At 46.1% G+C, this 20996-nt stretch overlaps 1 protein-coding gene across 1 annotated transcript in view; it reads left to right on the top strand.

Moving 5' to 3' along the window:
- Positions 1-20996, top strand: part of LOC146861401 (interleukin-18-like) — a 420014-nt gene that overhangs the window by 12478 nt on the left and 386540 nt on the right. The window contains exon 2 of the mRNA XM_085645708.1: positions 17039-17096. Coding sequence (XP_085501834.1) covers positions 17053-17096 — 44 coding nt within the window. The 5' untranslated portion in view covers positions 17039-17052. The remainder of the gene's footprint in view (positions 1-17038; positions 17097-20996) is intronic.

The raw sequence follows: 20996 nt of genomic DNA, 5'->3' as shown, positions 1-20996 counted from the left end.
TAGATGCATCTTGGATTCAGGGGGATCGGTCTTACTGATCCTCCTGGATCTAAGCGCTGCATTTGATACGGTGGACCACAAGATCTTAATACAACGACTATCTGAACTAGGAGTGAGAAGCACGGCACTATGTTGGCTCTCCTCCTTCTTAGAAAACCGTACCTTCCAGGTTTGTGAAGGGAACGTTCGATCAGATATCCTTTCCCTCCAGTGTGGGGTTCCCCAGGGCTCTTCACTGAGCCCTACACTGTTTAATACATACATGGCCCCCCTGGAGGATGTGGTCTCCCCATTTGGGATAAAAGCCGTCACCTACGCTGATGACACCCAAATGATCGTATCATTTTCACTCGAGGAAGAAAAAATCAAAAACCTTCATGACTGCTTAGAAGGTATACATGCCTGGATGTCTAACTCAAGGCTCAAGCTCAATGGGTCAAAAACAGAGCTTATGCTCTTGGGACACCAACCACCATCCCTCCCCACCACTATATGGCCTTCATGCCTAGGACCCATCCCCCAGCCTAAAACTGAAATCAAAAGCCTAGGCTTCTGGCTGGAACAGAATCTTTCCATGACAACACAAGCCAAAAAAACAGCCGGCACCTGTGTTGGACTACTTCGATCCACCAGGAAGATTCTTCCACTACTTCCCGCAACCTCCCAGAAAATGCTTATGCAAGGTCTAATCTTATCAAGATTGGACTATTGCAATGCCCTTTTTAGGTCTCGCCTGACCCAGCGCATGCGCTGGACTGGCGAGACTTATTGAGAGGGCTTCAAAAAGTGCTACCCGGCCAGCCTAGGGCTACAGTGCATGTGCGCGGGCGCGCGCGCCACTTTTACCGCGACAACTTTCACTTTTGCGGCCCCACGGCCGCTCGGCATAGCCAATAGGTCTCGCTTTTGGGACCTTATAAGTGTTTAGTTATGCAACTGTTGCATGGCTAAACACTTATAAGGTCCCAAAGGCGAGACCTATTGGCTATGCCAATGCTTGTTTTGGGTGCACCTGAAACCACGCTCAATGTCCTGCAGCGAACACAAAATGCCGCTGCAAGGATACTCACTGGCACCCCCCGTAGAGCTTCAGCCAAACCTGCCCTTAAGACACTGCACTGGTTGCCGATACGCGAAAGGGTCAAGTTCAAATCCCTTTGTACCACCCATAGAGCTATGCAAAATCAAGGACCCCCAATGCTGAAAGCTATGCTCTACCCCTACACCCCGAACAGACCCTTACGGTCAGCGCAAGGCAACCTGGCCAAGGTCCACCGAACTAAAAGAGCTCGTACTGGTGGACGTCGTTTCTCGGTGGTCGCCGCAACCCTCTGGAACTCTCTCCCAACCCAACTCCGGTCTGAACCTAATCATATGAAATTCCGAAAGCTTCTCAAAACTCACCTTTTCCCACAATAACCTTTCTCTTCCCTCTTAGCCTCTACCCTCAGTTGTTGGTCTACAATCACAGCGCTGGGACGCTTCCGGGCAGCCATGCGCTATATAAATCCCAAATTCATTCATTCATTCATTCATTCAATCACACAAAACCCGTGCAGTGGTTTACCACCTATTCTCTACATGCAATTGTATTTTCTCTAATGTTAGCGTGCGTGCCTTTGCTTTTTACCATGTATGTGTGCATACGAATGCGTCTCGGTGCGCATCCACTAGCTTTACTTCCCAGAACACACACGTGAAAAGTGGCTGTGTTTAGTAAGAGCTGCACTATGTATGCACGTGTCTGTGCACTGCGACAATAATGTGAACAGCTTGTTTGATTGGCACTACCTTGCTGGTGAATGCACAGCACTATCCAGTGTTCTGCACGTGCACATCACTAACGTGTTGACAGCACAGAGAAGTGTGCTCTACTCTGTGTGTGTTGTATAGGGCACCAAATTTGTGTGTGCACGTCTCTGATAAGTATGTGCCTCATGCAGGACTGCACACGTTATTGGCAAGGGTGCACGTTGTTGGTCGGTTCACAATCGGAAGGAATGTGCACTAGGTTGCAGGCAGTGAGTAGCTTCACGACCTTGTACATTACTGGCACTTATGTGCAAAATCAACACTTATGCACATTATCACTGGGTGTGCGTGGCACGATTGGCATCACTGCAAAGTGTGCATCAAATGTCTGAGTGCAAACTGTTAGCCCAGTGAACAGCGTGTTTAAGTCTGCACAGGACTGGAGTGTATGCAGTGCATGTAGGAGTTTCAACATCAATGGTGCACGTGCAGAAGCATTCACACTCTTTGTGAGTTTTCAGGCATGTGCCCGATAATTCGTGAGGCAGGGTTGAGTTCATCGTTGATTGTGCACATACGTGTGTTAATTATTGGCAAGGGAGGAGTCACCTTCTTTGATCAGCTATATCACTAACAGATTTGGACAGTACATTGAAAATGCAGGTTAGTAGTAAGTATACACAGTGTAAATTAATCTAGATCCCTTACAAGAAGCAAGGCTGGCAGTAACTACGCCTCTTTTACTGCCAGCCGTGCTTTTCGTAAGCAAGTACTATAAATAAGAAATGTGCGTTGTTATGCACCGCTTGCAGCTTTCAAAACACATAAATAAAAGGCATTGTCATTTACAATGCCAATAGATCAAACTCTCGCAAATGCGAGACCTATTGCATTGCAAATGCTTGTTATGATTGCAATCCTATCCACCAAAGACAGTGGGAACCACGTCCACCTGGAGACCTGATCTTCCACGGTTGAGATTAAGCTGCTGTAGTAAGATATGATTACCTATTTGGGATCTCTGTGAACCTATATCCCCAAATATTTAACAGGGCACATGCTCCATATTAGCGAACACTCGAGAACGCTCTCCGGAGTGCTGGACATTAGAGGGAATATAACTGAATTCGACCAGTTGATGCTCTGACCGAGTAATGTTCAAGCCGGACGTATTCCCAAATTACAGGTGACAAGTGCACTGGTGGGTCCCTGACATACAGCACCATGTCATCCGCATATAGGGATATACTAAGAGGGTGCAAACGTAAATGTACTGCTGATGCAGCATGTCTTTGCTGAGTGATGAAGGCCAGCAGATCAAGTGCTAAAGCAAAAAATAGGGGTGACGGGGGGCACCCCTCTCACGTTCCCTTACCTATGTGGAATTCTTCAGACGTATGGCCATTAATACACATTCGGGCTGCTAGGTCAGTGTAGAGGAGACACATCTAGTGCAGGAATGCTGTTGGTGTCCCCATACGGGTTATGACCATAAACATGTATCGCCAGTCGATGGAATTGAATCCTTTTGCAGCATCCAATAGGACTGCTGCTGCTGGCAGGGAGGGATTCAGTTGGTGCAACAAGGCAAAAAGGCTGCGCAAGTGGTGTGCTGTGGACCTGGATGGTATGAACCCAGACTGATCGGGTAGTACCAATCTGAGAAGTAATGGTCGAAGCCGAGTTTCTAGAATGTTGGCTAATATTTTTGTGTCCATATTGATATGGGATAGTGGTCTGTATGACTCACAATGTTCAGGCGCTTTCTCAGGCTTCAACAAATTCAATTTTGAAGCTTACCACAGGAAGGGGAGTAACTGCTGTTTGCTATATGCCTCTTCATACTTGGCGTGCATGTGTGGGGCCAAGAGATCAGTGAACTCTTTATAGAACTCTCCAGCCAAGCGGTCCAAATCTGGTGCCTTACCATTTTGGAAAGTGCTCATATTTTCTTTGACCTCTTCAATCATTATACTAGCCCCATATCTTCAAAACAGGTACCAATCTCATCTGCTGTAGAAGAATTTCAAGTACTGTAAAGGTAGGGTAGAAGTGTTTGAAAGCTGTTAGTATTGAGGGAGCATCATAGTGTTCGCTCACCTCCAGGGTATTTATCTTTACTATGTGGTCCCTCCCTCCGGCGTTCGCAGTTTCACTGCCAAGCCTCAGCCAAGGCTACCTCCCTCCCCACATGCTCGTGCTGCATGGTGCTTGGATAAAAACTGCAACTCTTGTGCTGCTTGGTCGTGAAGGTTGGTGAGGTTCTCCCTGGTGGCAGCTAGGGTGGTATGGCTTGGGTTGCTCGTGTGTACAGGTTTGAATGAGCGCAAGGCATTCTCAGTTTTTGTTAAGTTGGGTACATATTGTTTTTAGGACCCTGCCTGTGTGTTGATGTATGTTCTCCTAATCATCACCTTGAACGTCTCTCATATGGTATCCTGGATATAGAACCAACATTTAAAAAAAATATTTGATGATAGCTGATCTGAGCCCATCCCAGACCTCCAGTAGAGCCGTCACTTGGAACCTCCATGTGTATGGAGCAGGAATCATGGTAGGAATTAATAGCCTCAACTTCACTGGTGCGTGATCAGATAGTGGCTTGGGCATGTGTGTGAGCTCCTCTGCCCATGTGCACATCTCCCAGGATATCAAACAGTAGTTCAGTCTAAACCACGACCCATGGACTGAAGAAGTGAATGTGCCTTTCCACAATGTGAGGTGTCGCAGCTGCCAAATTTCCTCCAGCCTATACTACTCTCTTCCTGCCTGTATTTCCCCAGCAGATTGCTTGCCCTGCCAATCCGCCACAGCTGACCTGTTTACGGAGGGATCTAAATAAGCACTAAGATCCTGCCCCTAGATAATATTTATTGGTGACAAGTTGTGGATGTCGCACCCTGCGGTCATAACCCCCCCCCCCCGATCATCTTCAATTGGGGCTGTACATTTTGATGTAAATCCTCTTTTTATGCACTGTTCACTTTAAGTATATTTCAGCAGTTAGCGTGCTGAGGGGGCCGCCAATATAGATTGCAATGCTAGTTGTCTGGATGGCACAATGGACCCATTGTAGAACTTATATGTAAGTTTCGGTCTGAGGTTTTTGCTCATCTGGGAATAACCTAGCTTGAAGGTACCCTTTTGTGTTTTTTCCTGCAATTAAATGATTTTAATTGTTTTGTAATGTATGAGACCTTAATGCCTTTTGTATTTTTAACTTGCTTGGGCAGCAATGATGCTCCATTTGATGCATAATGCATTTTTCTAGTGTTCATTGTTCCTGTTTCGAATTGTTTGGCCATCTACGACTCATCCAATATCGAGGCACTCTTTCGCACTTTTCATTTGCCTGCTTGACACACTGTGATCCTAACTTATTTTATTCCAGGTACATTATTGCGAACTATGTATTTTTATTATTATTTTTTTAATTTATTGTGAGATGTGTATCTTGCACTTTTCTGGTTCTTCTGAGCCAAAATAAAGTTGAAAGTGATGAACTGGAGTTATAGGAGTACACCAATCATAATGGTGAACATGTGTTTTACAAATGAACTCTTATATTACGTCATGCCATGTCACACCATGTCATATCATATGACATGTTATGTTATGCTATTTTATGCTATCCTGTGGTATGAGGCCTAACTAGTATTTGGGAAAGGTTTGGCCCCAGTCAGAAATCCAGTTAGATACATAATTATTATTATTATTTTTTTATTTTTTTTTTTTAAAAGGTTTTTATTGAACAGAAAAAAGGATACAAGCATGGGCCTACAACCACCAGGGCCGGCCGCTAGAATCAAAACGGATCACACAGTGTTAAAGTCATCAACCGACCCATGGTCCCCAGCCCATTACAGAAGCTCCGGATACTCCTAAGGGAATCAGGATACATACATTTACCATAAATAACAACTAAAAACAAAAGGCGAGGCGTAGTGACATAAAGTGGGCGTCAGACTACAGCAGGGGGACCCTACATCCGACCACCAGATGGCGGTCAAGGGAAAGGAGGACTAAGAGGTCAGGGGGGGGTCACGGGAGAGCCAGGTCTACACTCGGATAGTCCAAATACGCAAGGAACCATCAAGGGTCAGGGGGACAAGGCAACCTCGGAAGTGTCCACCAGGGGGGGGGCACAGATATTTCCCCGATACTGATTCCATTGCCCCCAGATTCTACCCCATGCCCCCGGTTTACCACGAGCCACATACACAGTCTTCTCCCTGAACATGCACCAGTCCATGTTCTCCTTCCATACAGACACGGTGGGCGGCCGCTGGGAACCCCAAAGCTGCGCTATATCTCTCTTGGCAATCATGTTCCCCAGGGCCGCCCACCGAGTCTGGGCCGCGTTATAATCATTGGGCTCCCACACATTCAGAACACAGCGACGCACCTCCGGCAACAGAGCGACCCCGGTGACTTGTCCCATTACCACATGCACCCGGCGCCAGTATTCCGCCACCTCGCGGCACTCCCAAAGGATGTGGAGAAAGGTGGCACTAAGTCCACAGCCCCGCTTACAGAGCCCGTCGTCAGAAAATCCCATCGGAACCAAACGGGGACCCGTCACGTAAACCCGGTGGAGAATCTTCAGCTGGACCAGACGGAGACGGGCCGGGATGGCCACCTCCTTAGGGGACGACAGTGCGGACTGCCAGTCCTCGTCGTCCAGCTCCACCCCATCTCCCGTCCATGCCTCCCGAAGACGCACCAAGAGGTCAGCCCGATTATTAATAAGTTTTTTATAAATTAGAGAGATAGTGCTGTCAGGCACGTGACCATCGAGTATGCGGTCCTCGAGGGGCGAAGAAGCCGGGACCTTGGTCCCTACCCCAAAGACCGAGAGCAGGGCATGCCGAACCTGGGCGTAACGGAAGAACTCCCTTTCAGTAAGCTCGTATTCACTCTGGAGCGCCGCGAAGGTTTTAACCGCACCCTTGATCCATAGGTCTCCCACTCTGCTAATACCGATCGTGTCCCAACGCTCAAAGCCTTTCGTTTTCCAGAGGCTTCCCAGTCGGTCGGAGGCAAATAAAGGAGTGGCACATGTTAAGCGCTCACTCCAGCCCATGGCTACATTAGCCGCCTTCCAGATCCTTACCGCAATCTTAGTAGGGCCCGTAAGGGTCCTTCCAGCCGAGCGGGAGTAAAGCGCTCTATTATAGTCACCGCCGGGAAGCAGGAATTTATCCATCTCATACGCCGGGTTCAAGCCAGGCGCATACGTGGCATGGTTAATGGCCGATAGCTGTGAGGCCCAATAGTACCTTCTAATGTCGGGAAGCGCGATGCCCCCGTCGTACCAGGGGAGAGTAAGCTTTGCCAGAGCGATACGCGCCCGCCCGTCCCACACCAGTCTCCTCTGCAGGCTCTCCACCTCCCGAAAGTAGGCCACCGGAATGACGTCGAAGGAGTTCTGAAGTGCATAAAGGAATCTGGGAAGGGACATCATTTTAAACAGTGCTGCGCGACCAAGCGGGGACAAGGGCAGCTTACACCACCGAGCCGTATCCTCCCTCAAACGCCGAAGTGGAAGCAGGAGGTTCTGCTCATAGCGAACCGCCGGGTCCAACGAGACGTACACCCCCAGGTATTTAAAGCCGGACAGAGATAGTTGGATCGGAAGCCGAGGCGGCAAGAGAGGAGGGCCACCAGAAATAGGATAGACACAGGATTTAGACCAGTTAATCGTCAAACCCGAATTTCTCCCAAAGGAAGTAAGAACATCAAAGAGAACATTAAGCGACTGCCGCGGCGAGGTGAGATACAAAAGAATATCATCCGCGTACAACGAGACCCGATCCTCGAAGCCCGGGGCCCACCGGATCCCTCTGATCGAGGGCTCCCAGCGGAGCCAGGCAGCGAGCGGTTCCAAGGCGAGAGCAAAGAGCAGAGGGGACAACGGGCACCCCTGCCTCGTACCCCTACCGAGAGCGAAAGGCCGGGAGACCCGCCCATTGACAACCACCTGAGCCATTGGTCCAGTGTAAAGAAGCTTCACCCAGCCAAGAAATCCCTCCCCAAAGCCAAATTTGGTCAAGACAGCCCAGAGGAATGGCCACTCGATGGTATCAAAGGCCATCGTGGCATCCAAAGAAACCAGTACGGCTGGTTCGGAGAGGTACTCCGCCCTAGCGAGGGCGCCGTGGAGACGCCGCAGGTTAAGAGCGGTGTTACGATGAGGGATGAAGCCGCATTGATCAGGATGGATCAGATCACAGATAACGCTCAGCAAACGATTGGCGAGGACTTTAGCCAGTATCTTAGGCTCGGCGTTTAATAGAGAAATAGGCCTGTAGGAGGCACAGCGGTCTCGTGGCTTACCTTCCTTGGGGATCACGACTATAGTAGCCAGACGCTGGTCGGCGGGAAGGGAACCCGTCTCGAGGGACTCCTGGAACATACGACGGAGGAAAGGCGCGATTTTATCAGGGCGCAACTTATACAACTCAATAGGCAGGCCGTTGGGACCCATAGCCTTGCCAGAGCGAAGGGACCGAATCGCGGTGGCAATCTCGTCAACGGACAAGGGGGTGTCCAGCTGTTCACGGTCCTCGACGGACAGGCCGGGCAAAGCAATATCCCGCAGCAGAAGGCGAGAGTCTTCCTCATCCCTATCCGTCACCGGGGAGTACACGGCCCGGAGGTGGTCAGCGAAACACTCCACAATCTCACCAGGCTCAGTCACACACGCTCCATCCGAGGCCCGAAGCTCCGGGACCACACGATTCACTCTCTCCTTCTTGTCCAGCCAAGCAATCAATTTACCCGCCTTGTCCCCGGCGTCATACAATCTACCCTGCTGCTCCCTATACATAGTCTTGGCAGCATCAGTAACAAGAGACCTGTATTCAAACTGCTTCAAGCTGAGGGCATGGAGCCCGTCCGGAGTGACACCCGCCTCCAAGGCCGACTCCAGCCCCGAGATGTCAGTCTCCAGCTTCACCACTGCCTCACTCTTGATCTTCTTAGCCACCACTATCTGGGAGAGGGCGTGTCCGCGGAGCACGGTTTTAAAGGCTTCCCACAGGGACATTGCGGACGACACCGACCCCTCGTTTTCAAGGAAATATTGGTCAATCGACTTGACCAAGCTGTCGCGAGTTGTAGGGTCTCGCAGGTACCAAGGGTTAATGGGAGCGATCCGTCCTGCAGACCGCGACCCGGTGTCAAAGAGCAGCCACAGCGGGGAATGATCAGAGATACCCCGCGCCAGGTGCCTAACCTCTCGAATCCGAGCAGTCTGGGCCGCGGGCATAAGGAAATAGTCTAATCTGGAAAGACTCCCATGCGCCCCAGATTGAAAGGTGTACTGACATTGTGTCGGATGCATCAATCTCCAACTATCTACCAGACCGAAGGTCTCCAATAGTCCGCCGAGCCATGCCTGGGCAGCGGGGAGGGCCCTGGGCGGGTGACGATCCAGGTCACCCGAAAGCACCGAATTGAAGTCCCCGCCCATAAGCAAAAGACTGTCGGGAAGTTCAAGCAGCATTCGACCCAAGTCCGAAAAGGTGGAGTTCTGGAGGCCCGGGGGGACGTAAACTGAGACCAAGGAAAGGGACTGCCCCTCCCACCTCCCAGTCAGACCCACATAGCGCCCTCTATCATCCGAGACTACCCTGGTGATCTCTAACGGAAGTGAGGATCGCAGGAGAATGCCCACCCCTCTAGAACCTGTGGTGAAACCAGAATGAGCCACGAGGCGGTATCCCCCCCTGTTCATTGCATGACAAACATTACCAACCAGATGCGTCTCCTGTAAAAACACCACATCAGGAGCCAGACGACGCAAATACTGCAGCACAACACCCCGCTTGATACGGTCCCCCAACCCATTGACGTTCCATGACATCAACCTCAACCCGTCCCCCCCCATCCCCTCCAGTAGATCAAAGGTCCCCCAGCCAGTAGCACAGCCCCCGACACTGGACAAAAATCAATACCTCGCCCTGAAAACAAAAAGCACACATCAAAACAACTCCTCCCACCCCCCACCCCCCCCCCAAATCCAACTCCCCCCACCCTGCACCCCTGCGGTCCAAAAAACCACCCCAACTTGCAGTGTGCCTGTCGCCCTACTAACCCCATTCTACGGAAAGACCCCGGAGGAGGAAAGGGACCCGTCCCCGCCCGCCCCCCACACAGGTCATAGTGAGACAAAATGAACAAAAGAAGTAAAACCCAACCGAACAGTGCAAAATGGCAAAGTCAAGGACCAAAAGTCACTCCAAAGGGGACCCGTGACCTTCGGTACCGGCAGAGGGCCCAGACCGGTCACCCCTGTCCGGAAGCGAGTCCAGCCAGTCACTCACAGTCGCGGGAGAGTCAAAAAAGGCAGTCCGACCCTCATGTTCCACTCGAAGTTTTGCGGGGTAAAGCATAGAGTACTTAAGGCCCAGGTCACGGAGACGACGCTTCACCCCCTGGAAACCCATCCGCTGTTTCTGGACAAGTTGGGTGAAGTCCGGATAAAAGTTAATTGACGAGTTCTCATGACGAACCGGGCCGTGGACCCGTGAGGCCTGCAGAATCGCATCTCGGTCTCTATAGTGGAAAAGTTTGGCTACAATAGGCCTCGGGGGGGGGCCCCCGGCCGCGGTCGACCGCCCGGAACTCGATGGGCCCGCTCCACGGCAAAGAACTTACTTAGGCCAGCGGGGGCCAGCTGTTGGAGGATGAGTTCCTCAACCAGGAGGTCAACCGGGCGGTTGTCGGAGGACTCCGGTACGCCTATGACACGGATGTTATTGCGTCGGGCTCGTCCCTCGAAGTCCTCCAGCCGCCGGGCCATCTGATCGTTAGCCATCTTGATGTCGCCAAGAGTGGTCTGCAGGTCCAACACATCCGCACCAAGGGTAGAAGTCCGCACATCGAGCGCTTGAACCCTCTCGTTGGTTTTAGAGAGATCCGCCCGAATTAATGTGACATCGATTGCCACCGTGTCGATTTTACGGGCCAAGGCCTCGTACTGCGTGGCGATGGTCTCCCTGATGCCATCAATGGCGCCCATGATGTCCTGCAGGGACAGCTCCGGAGAGACGGACGTGCCACCACCGGCGGCGTCTGGGGGGGCGCCGGCCGCTCCAGGGGACCCTCTGCCATGAGTGTAGCGGTCCATGTTGTTCGCCTGGACCGGTCTCCCGCGGAGGGAAGCTTTAGTCTTGCGCCCCTCGGGGCCCCCCTTGCCCCCCATTTGGGCCACGCTCACCGAAGGGGACCGCCGAGCAAGGGTCGAATGGGCACCGGCACCGCAGACGGGCGCCTCACCAGAGTCCGCAATATAGCGGTGTGAGGGGACCAAATGCGATGGGCACACTAGTAGCAGGCGGAGACAAAGGCCTCACGCAGAGGCCTAGGAAACACCCAGCCACACCAAGCGATTCCGCCGTCCAGCCCCTTCAAAGTCCAAAAGTGAAACCGAAAGTGATGGAGCGACCACTGGCACAGCGCTGTAGCCGCTGTTGTTCAATTACACCCCGGCTCCACAGTTCGCCCTCACACCGGGCACCGCCGTCGGGTGGGTCCCAAAAGTTCAGACCACGATAAATCAGGATTCCCAGGTCCGATTCGATTTCTGAAAGGAGATCCGTGTTCAGCCAGCCTTCATCTTCCAGATTCCGTAAACTATATCAGGATAATCTCAGGATAAATTCCGAGGAGCAGCGAGGGTCCGGGGAGCCCTGTGCTCACGCGACCATCTTGGATGCGCGCTAGGCTCCTCCTCCACATAATTATTATTTAATTAGAAAATATTTAATAACCTAGCAGGGAGAAAAGGTTAAGTATTTTATAATGTAATAACAAATGTGTACTATTTGTATATTCTTTTTATATTCATTTATATTTATTCATACTGTCAACTATTTAAATATTTGAATTTAACATAACTTCTTTTCTGGTTTGATTTGAATCCTTTGGGGTTTTATTTTAAATCCCTACCACAACTGTTTTCGATGGGAGGGTGTTGCAGTACCAGCGGTTGGCCATAGGTAGTGCTGGACTTACTACAAAGTGCTAGGTACTACAAAGGTGTAGGTTACTACAGAAGTGCAGGTTGTGAATACCTGAATGCAGGAAACGTACTCAAAAGTAGGGGTGGGTATAACTCGAGTAACATGCTGTAGGGTTATTACTTGAAATTACATTAAAATTCCACAACATTACATGGAAATATGCGGGGAGCATAACCAAGCATTTAGCGCTATTTTCTTAGTGCAAAATGCACCTATGCATTTGAAATGTACATGAGGATGCATTTTGCACAACGAAAATAGCGGTAAATGCAACAGAACGCGAATAGCAAGAGCCAGCAGCCGCTCACTCTTGCTAAGATAAATGCTCCTGTGGTAGGACTTTTGAGCCAAGTTACTCCTAAAAATATATAGAAATAGAAGTAGGTTTAAATCCGCAGAATTGGAATACTTAAAATTCTAGCTGAATTTATAGAATCTCTAAGTGATTTTAATATAACGTATAAATCAGCTTTGCCACTTAGGGACCTGACCAGAGAAGTGGACGTGTTTTGGGGTGTCCCAGAACTAATAGCTTTCCCTAGAAAACAACTTAGCTCCAGTGCTAGTTTCATTCTAGAACGGCATACGTGCATGTAATGGGCGCTCCACTTCAGATATCAATGCCAACCCTACCTTCAAAAGGGTAAATTATAGAAGTTATAGATCTATGGTTGTTATGGTTGCGGGACATGTTAATAGATATGGTCGTGATCCCTACGACCAAGAGTGATCACGACCCTCTGGCTTTAATTGTGACTGGCAATATCATTCAAGACCTATCATTCCTAGCAACACAAGAGGGGAAATATAGGGCTTTATTACGAGTTTGGCGGTCTATAGGACTGCCGAACCTGTGGTGGCAGTCCGATCACTGCCACACTGCGGCCCCCTGCAGTATTATGAGTGTGGTGGTCAGACTGTCACAGGAACTCTACGACCGCCAGGGATACATGATTCTGCAGCAGTCACGCAGCGGTCAAGGAGCAGTAATATGCTGGTGGTGTTGTTCTAGCACTGCAGAGCATCTTATGAGTTGGTTTTCCACTGCTCCGTTGATGGCGGTGAGCTTGCCATGAACAGGGTGGTAGAGAGGCAACAAAGTGAGTCCTAATAGGGCCCCCTGCTGCTCCGGGGCCTGGGGGTGCATGCAGGGAGGCACATGTAGTGCCTCCTTGTATTTGCACCCTCATGTTTCTGCACGGTGGGGTATGTATGCCACACCATATAGGAAGGTGCACTCTGTGGTCTGACAGCGGCAGTCTGAATGTTGGGCTCTTCTATGAGCCTAACAGACTGCCGCTGTCGGACCACTGCAGCACTGCCTGCCAGACCAGGATTTAACTCCTAATCTGGTGGGTGGTCGCACCACGGCTTTGACAGTCCTACAGCGGACAGCATGTTGCACCATCCACTGCAGGACTGCCAAAGTTGTAATAAGCCTCAACAATAGAAGCAGCATAAGATAGGAAAAAGGTATTAAATGTCCATCAGTTGTGGGGCAATGTATAATTGTCTAATACCAACACTTCTTTTCCCCAACCAGAATTTGGATAATACCATCTTATCCTGAAGGCCCATGCAATTGGTTTTGAAGGGATAAAACACCTTTTTACTAGAGTGGAAAATAAGAAAGACATCAAGACTTCAGGGACCAATTCATGGTTAAACAATGATTGTAGAATAGCAAAAAAGAGTTATTCAAATCTATAAAACAATGAGATAAATTGCACATACAGATGGCTAGGTCCGCTTACAAAAATAAATTGAAAGAGGCCAAAATTGCATAGGAAACAGGCCAGTGGGAAGATTTGCTGGAAGCCTCCAGATAAAAAAATGCCAGATTATTCTGGCATATAGTGGTGCGTAGAGGGCAAAATACCAGCATGTAGCCTAAGACTCCTATTCCATCACAATATTGGGTAACCTATTTTCAGAATTTTATAAAACTCCCCAGGTGGGAATGGTCATGAAGGATAAGACGCCCCCTCAAATGTGGAGACATGGTCTACCTGTAACCATATTGTAGAAGATTGTAATGGGTGTAATACCTATATTTTTTATTTTCCCTTGGAGGAAACCTATTCTGCAATCTGTGCACAGAAAAAAGGCTTAGATAAAATTTCATCTGATTTGTTTTGCTCAGAGCCTGCAGTTTGGGCTCCTTATATTAACGCCCTTTCAATGCCATGGATGCCGCAGCCCTTGTTACATTCTCGAGGATCGGAGCAGAAATAATCCCAATTTCTTTAAAAAAGGCGCACTTCTTTTTCTAATTTTCATTCAATTAGACGTATTGATAATATTCAGAATTATTTTTGCAAATTGGTTTTAGATTAACTGACCATCTGGATTGAAGAAAGTGTGGTTCTAAACCATTTCAAAGTGGGGTTTGACAGGGCAAGGACTTCAGGTTCCTTACAATTAGGTGGAAAGAAAGAGCAATGAAGAGAAGCAACCTTTATGTAGTTTTTGTTAGTTTAAAGGCTGCCTTTGACATGCTGCAGAGAGAGAGATGCTATTGAAAACCCTGGGGGAGATGGGTATTCCACTTGTTCTGTTGGACATATTTTTTGATTATATTTAAACGTTTATGCCCAAGTGCACTGGGGTATGAATAGGGAAGTGGCTAAGTCAATTGCCATTCACAAAGGGGTGCAGCAGGACGGTGTGTTTGTCCCTACTCCTTTCTTTTTGTTTCTAAATGGCTGTGTTAGCTGTTTAATTGGCTGTGAGAACTATTCCTCATGAATAGCTGGCCTAAAAACACCTGCCCTTATGTATGCGGTGGAGACACTTTTGGTTTCAAAAACACCAAAAGAGTTGCAGACTATATTAAAGAGGTTTGCTACTTATTGTACCATACATGGTTTGCAGATTAACTCTCTCAACGAAATACATGGTAAAAAACCCACATAAGGATATTGGGGCAAAACTTCAATTTTTTCCAGTAAATTTGCAGAGAATATCTGAATTTGATTACCTAGGGTCAGACTCCCACAGTCTCACAGTCTCAGCACTCAACGATCATTAAGAGCGTTTTTATTGGAATGTATATGGCTTAGGCAGTGTTGGCCGCCCTATCCAGCCCAGAACTTTGGGATCATTCTAGCGAACGCACATTGAGGGCTGCAGAAGATAATTTTTATTAGATTCCTGTTGAGCTTATCTAATAGCACACCCCTAATACTGCTAAGAGTAGATCTGGCTATCAAGCCAATAGGAGTTCTTTTAAAGCTTAAACCAGTTCTTTGCTGGCTTCGCATCTGGTCCACAAAAGACCTAGAACCATATAAAGTGTGCTTAAAGATATTCTACACAGTCCTTGTCCATCTAATATCCTCTGGCTTGAACACATCAAACTTACCTTGACATCATTGGGATTGAGAGAAATCTGGCACAATACTGTTCTACTACCAAATCTTCACATTTCAGTGCTAGAAACTGATTCTGAACTTGTGAGTGGGAGTGTTGGCAAATATTTTCAACAATGGGCTGGTTGACTAGCATTTTCCTATTGATTAAATTTGATCCTAGATTTGAAGAATTTATGGATTATATTACTCCAGCAAAAACAAGAGCTTTGTACATTAAACTGAGGCTGGGAATTCTATAATTGGCCTATTTTACTAACAAATGAAAGCCGGAAGCTATTACCTCAAAGAATTGTCCCACTTGTACCTTAACTGAGGAAAGTGAGGATTATATCCTGGTTTTTTTTGCTCTGCCTATCGAAAACAGAGATCTAGATGGTTTGTCCCCCTTTGCAGATTGTTGAGAATAAAGTTATATAAAGATGCTTGTAGGATTGTAAATATGACACTAGCCGACGTGATATTTGTTCCATGGCCAAATATTTGGAATCAGTTTGGTGCAGGAAGAAGCATTTTATTATTATGTAATATCAGCTCATCTTGCATTTTAGTGGTCAGCCAGAAGGCAGTTTTTTTCAAAATCAATTTTACTCTGTATTTTAGATATCTCAACACATATATATTGTAAACTTGTGTTTTAGTACTTATGCTACGTTTGCTGTTGGATTTTGCAGCGTAGAAGTTGATCAAAAACTCTCATTGGTTTCTTGTTTATTTTAAAAGTTTGTGATCATATTTATTGTACATTTGTCTTTTACTGTCTGCATTGTTGTTGATGGATTTTTATTACCCAATGTGACAATAAATAAATAAGACATGAATAAAAAATAAAAAAATATGAAAAATCTATCATAGAAGATATGTTATTAAGTATTTTATAATTAAATAATGAATATGCACTGTTTTTTAATATTAATTTGTATTTATTCATATTGTAAACTAAATTAAACAATGTAAATTAGTGTAAGATAAATTCCTTAGGGATTTTATTTCAATCCTTTGGGGGTTTATTTCAAGTCTGTACCTCCATTATTTTTGACGGGAGTGTGTTGCAGTAGCAGTGGTTGGCCATGGGTAGTGCTGGACTTACTACAAAAGTGTGAGTTACTACAAAAGCGTAGTTTGTAAATAACTAAATGTAGTAAACTTACTCAACAGTAAGGGTGGGCATAACTTGCATAATTTACTGTAGCATAATTACATGAAATTTCAACAAAAGTGCGTCAAAAGAAGTAAAAATATGTGGAGAGTAATCCTGCATTTATTGCAATTTTCTTAGGACAAAATGCACCTTTGCATCCAAATTTTACATTAGGATGCATTTAGCGGTAAGAAAATATCGCTAAATACTACAGAACACGAACAGCAGCAGCCGCTCACGCTTGTGAACCTAAATGCTCCTGCAGTAGGACTTTTGTTCCAAATTACTCATAATTATGCAAACTAGCGCAATTGCATAATTTTCAGCAATGTCGCCTCAAAAGAGTAACATGAAATTAATGAACTTTCTCTGATTACTCCAGTGTAAATAACATTTTTGACCAGGCCTACCCAAAAGTGTAAATTTACTCAAAAGTGCAATTTGTGAATCAGACCTTCTGAGTAAAAGATAATTTTTAAGTTTATGTTGATTGGAAATGGCTTACAGAGAACTTTACATTTCAACATGTACACCTTTAGTAGCTCAATGAAGCTTTCTAAATATTTTGTCAGTGACAAACTTCTGTTGAAACAAGCTCATCAAGGGAATATGGGAGTGATGTGTTGACTAACTGCTACAATCATGTCAAAGAATGCAATATGCAGTTTCTACATCACAATGAATATTCTCTGTATCATTTACCTATTCTATATATGTACCTGACCTTCTGCTTATACTTTTTACAGCAACATTTTCCACAATGGCTGCAAGTGATTACTCAATTCCAGAAAGCAGAAAATCAATGTAAGTATTACTGCCAAACTCAGAAAATAAATCAAAGAACATTAACTTGACATGTCAACCAATCAATACATAAGGTACACCGCAGGAAAATTCACCTGGATTAATTCAGTATCAAGTATTAGGAAATGTATCTCAAATTTTTAAAATAAATCAATGGATTTTAGTTGCGATAATCGAGTAGCGAATTTTGTGACACTTTAATATCATAGCCAAAATATCAAGGCCCAAAATATGGAAAGGTGAGTGCATACAGGAAAGTATAGTTTTACTATGCTTAACTCCACATCAGTGTTCTTTGATGATATATATATCATCAAGGGACACTGATGTGGAGGTAGATATAAAAAATCTATACATACTTACCTGTCAATATTTTTGTCCTCAATATTTTAGATGGTATTCCCATTCCCTTCTCGATATAATGGATGTGCACCCACTTTGTGCAGAGAAAGACAGATATATACACTCTTTCATCATTCTGCATTTCCACACTGCAAATATTCTTGAAACTCTTACGTAAAATTAAGCTCCAAATTCATACATAGGACAGATGCAAGGATTTTACACTTTCTAAGAACAATACAGCTGTTAAGCAGTGTCCTATTGTGCAATCAACCTCATGTATACTTTTTCCATTCTCTGGCCACATGACTGCTCCAACAAAGCTGGTAAAAGCTCCAATTGAGGCTAATATATGACCATCTCCCTGAAAGCACTAAGGGCCTCATAGCGATGCCGGTCGGTTCACCCATCTGACTTTCGTGGCCGCAGTCCGATTCCAACCGCTGATGCCGTAAAGCTACCTCCCACCATATTACGATGCAATCACTGCTACAGCGGTGGTCGCTGCTACGACGGAGGATATACCCCTGAAGATATAGTTGCAAATGGGTACAAATGCACAGAAAACATGTGCAATTGTACACACATGCATGAAATATTGCTGGAGTGTATCAGAATGTGCACAGTTCAGTCAATGTGGATACATACCACTGAGGACCGCTCCTGGAATCTGACACCCACAGGATCGCAGACATCGGGGTTCAGATGCCCAGGTGTAGGGGGGACCTGCAGGAAGGGATCCACGGCAGAGACTGATGGAGAAGAGCAGATTTGGGGGAGTATGCACCCCAAATCATTCATTTCTGAAAACTTGAGCCAGGCAGTTGGACCATCACGTTCAGGTCATCAGAACCCCACATGTACAGTTCTATGGCTGCTGTTTCTCTCTGACCACAAACTTGGCGGTTGGAGAAGGGCTATTAGAGACAGCCGTCTTTCAGTGGTCGGTCGGAGTACTGGATGCATGCATCGTATTCTGGCGGTTGGACCGACCACTGCCTGTGACATTGTTGCGGTTCGACGCTTCCGACAGGACCACAGATTTTGGTCTGACCCGCATTGTAATGAGGCCCTAAATACTTTCCCTTTTTGAATATCTCCTCTCCTAATGAGATAACATTCTATTTTTTGATGGCAACTTCCACCTCAATCCAGATATGACAATGCAATCTTCCCAAACTCTACAGATCTTTTTACAGCCGAATTTATTGACCGGGGCATATTTCAATATGAATAAATATTGTACCCTAAGAAAAAAACACAGTCAACAACAAAGTGATAAGCACTTACACAATACCAAATCCATCTGGTAAAATGGCAAAAATGAGAAGAAAGGGATATTATCAAAGGGAAAGCTATTTGATTTGTGAATGGAACCCTAGACGTAACAGTACCAAAGAGATCACTCATTCCGCCAAGTGGAAAAGGGTGTGAGAATTATATGTAAATTGAAGCTACTTGTATGTTATGTTATGTGATGTCTATTTATAAAGCCCACTGTCACCCCACGGATATCCTGGCACTGTATTACGTGATTACAACTACTGACACACATTCCTGGAAAAGTAGTAATTGCTGGGTATCATCCTGCGATCTCATTTACTCCTCTGGAAAGAGCCTTGTTTTAAATCTCTTTCTGAACCGTAATAGATCTTCTTCTGTCTTAGGGTTGGCGGGAGCTCATTCCAGAGTTGAGCTCATTCAATGCTGAAAGCTTTATCTCCAAATCTCGCTGTTTTAAACCTGGACTTGCTTACCAGGTTGGCTGATAAAGATCATAGGCTTCTTGTCGAGGCATACCATTTAAATTTGTTTTGTAGCGGGATAGGCCCAACACCGTGTAGTGCCTTAAACACGTTACAGACCGATTTGAAATGTATCCTCTGCATTAAAGGGAGCCATTGGAGCTCCTTTAAAGAGTTGGATGCCGATGACCTACCTGGTCTGTTTAAGGCCAGCTTTACAGCCATTGTTTGGACTCTCTGGAGTCTCTTAATCAAAAAGTTTGGGACATCTAATAACAGAGCATTACAGTAATCTAATCGACTCAGGATGACACTTCTTACCACCATGGCTCTAGCCAAGACAGGGAGCATTGGAATAATCTTTCGTAGTGCTCTAGAAAACCAAGTTCCCGTAGTTTTATTCACTTGGGCTTCTAGGCCCAGTTTATGGTCAAAAACGGCAACCAGATTACGGACTGTCTCTAAGGTATTGGGGGTTTATCTGAGCAAATGGGCCAAAAATTGGTCACAAGGGGAAGAGGAATTTTCTTTGCCATGCAGCATAAGATCTCCGTTTTGTCACGTTAAACTGTATGGAATTATCTTTGAGTCATCCTGCAGTCTTTTGCATACATTTGTGGAAGCTATCGAGTGACACTGAATTATTCCCTTCCAGAGACAGATTACGTTGTGTGTTATTAGCATAATTCACTAGGTTGACTTTATATGACTTGATGATTGAGATCAGTGGGCTCATTTAGATATTAAACAATATTGGACTAATTGCTGAGCCCTGAGGGACACCGTGTTTAATGTTTCTGAATTCAGATTGGAAGGTGGGTAGGTACAGAGCCACTTTGCTACCATACCTCCCACTCCAATTACGATGAGCCTATTCATGAGAGTTCTATGGTTGACCGTATCGAATGCAGCTGACAAGTCCAGTAGGATCAGTATGACTGATTGTCCTTTGTCTGCTCACATTCGAAGTTCATCCATAACTGTTAATAGGGTGGTTTTGGTTCCATGTACCGGTCGAAAGCCTAATTGCTCATCTTCCAATCTGTAATTGGTTTCAAGAAAGAGAGTTTTTTTCAGATAATTCATTCTATTATTTTCACTGGGTAAGGTAGAAGGGATATAGGCCTGTAGTTATTGGTGGGCAGGGGTCTAAGGTAGGTTTCTTCAAAAGTGGTGTAACTATTGCCTGTTTCCAGAGTGTTGGTACTACTCCACTATTCAAGGATTGGCAGCATATCTTTCAGAGTTGTGGGAAGAGTTCCTCCTTCAATTATTTCCACACTTGGTAAGGTAATGGATCCAGCGTGGACCCTGAGGACACACTCAAGGCTAACTTGTTAAAGCCATCCTCTGTTAGAGTCTCAAAATGTTCCAGAGTCTCTATCTTATCCTTATCAACTTAATCATTCCTCTGAACCAGTGATGACATCTTAGCCGATCTAGTCTGGCCATGCTCTACTGATTGATCTGTATGGCTAGTTTCCAGTCCATCAATGATTTTACTGATTTTCTCCTCAAAGAAAACAGCTAGACTATCACATGTGTCTTGTGTGGTGGTGACCTTGTTTTTAAGGCAGTCTGGTTTAGAGAGGGCATTCATTATTCTGAATATGCTTTTAGCGCTATTAGGTGCAGCCAGAATAGCGCTAGCATAGCATTTCACTTTTGCTTTGGAAAATCTCGATTTTATAATTACTCATGGCTACTTTCAAGGCTATTTTATCCTCTTCCGCATAAAGTTGCCATAAATGTATAGTTTTATATAGGAAAAACAATGGTTCCTGTGGAATAATATACTATGAGGTTTTGATAC

This window comes from Triturus cristatus, chromosome 3_1 (genome assembly GCF_964204655.1).
Source record: "Triturus cristatus chromosome 3_1, aTriCri1.1, whole genome shotgun sequence".
Classification (NCBI taxonomy): Eukaryota; Metazoa; Chordata; class Amphibia; order Caudata; family Salamandridae; genus Triturus; species Triturus cristatus.
This window is presented reverse-complemented; position numbering and strand designations above follow the sequence as displayed.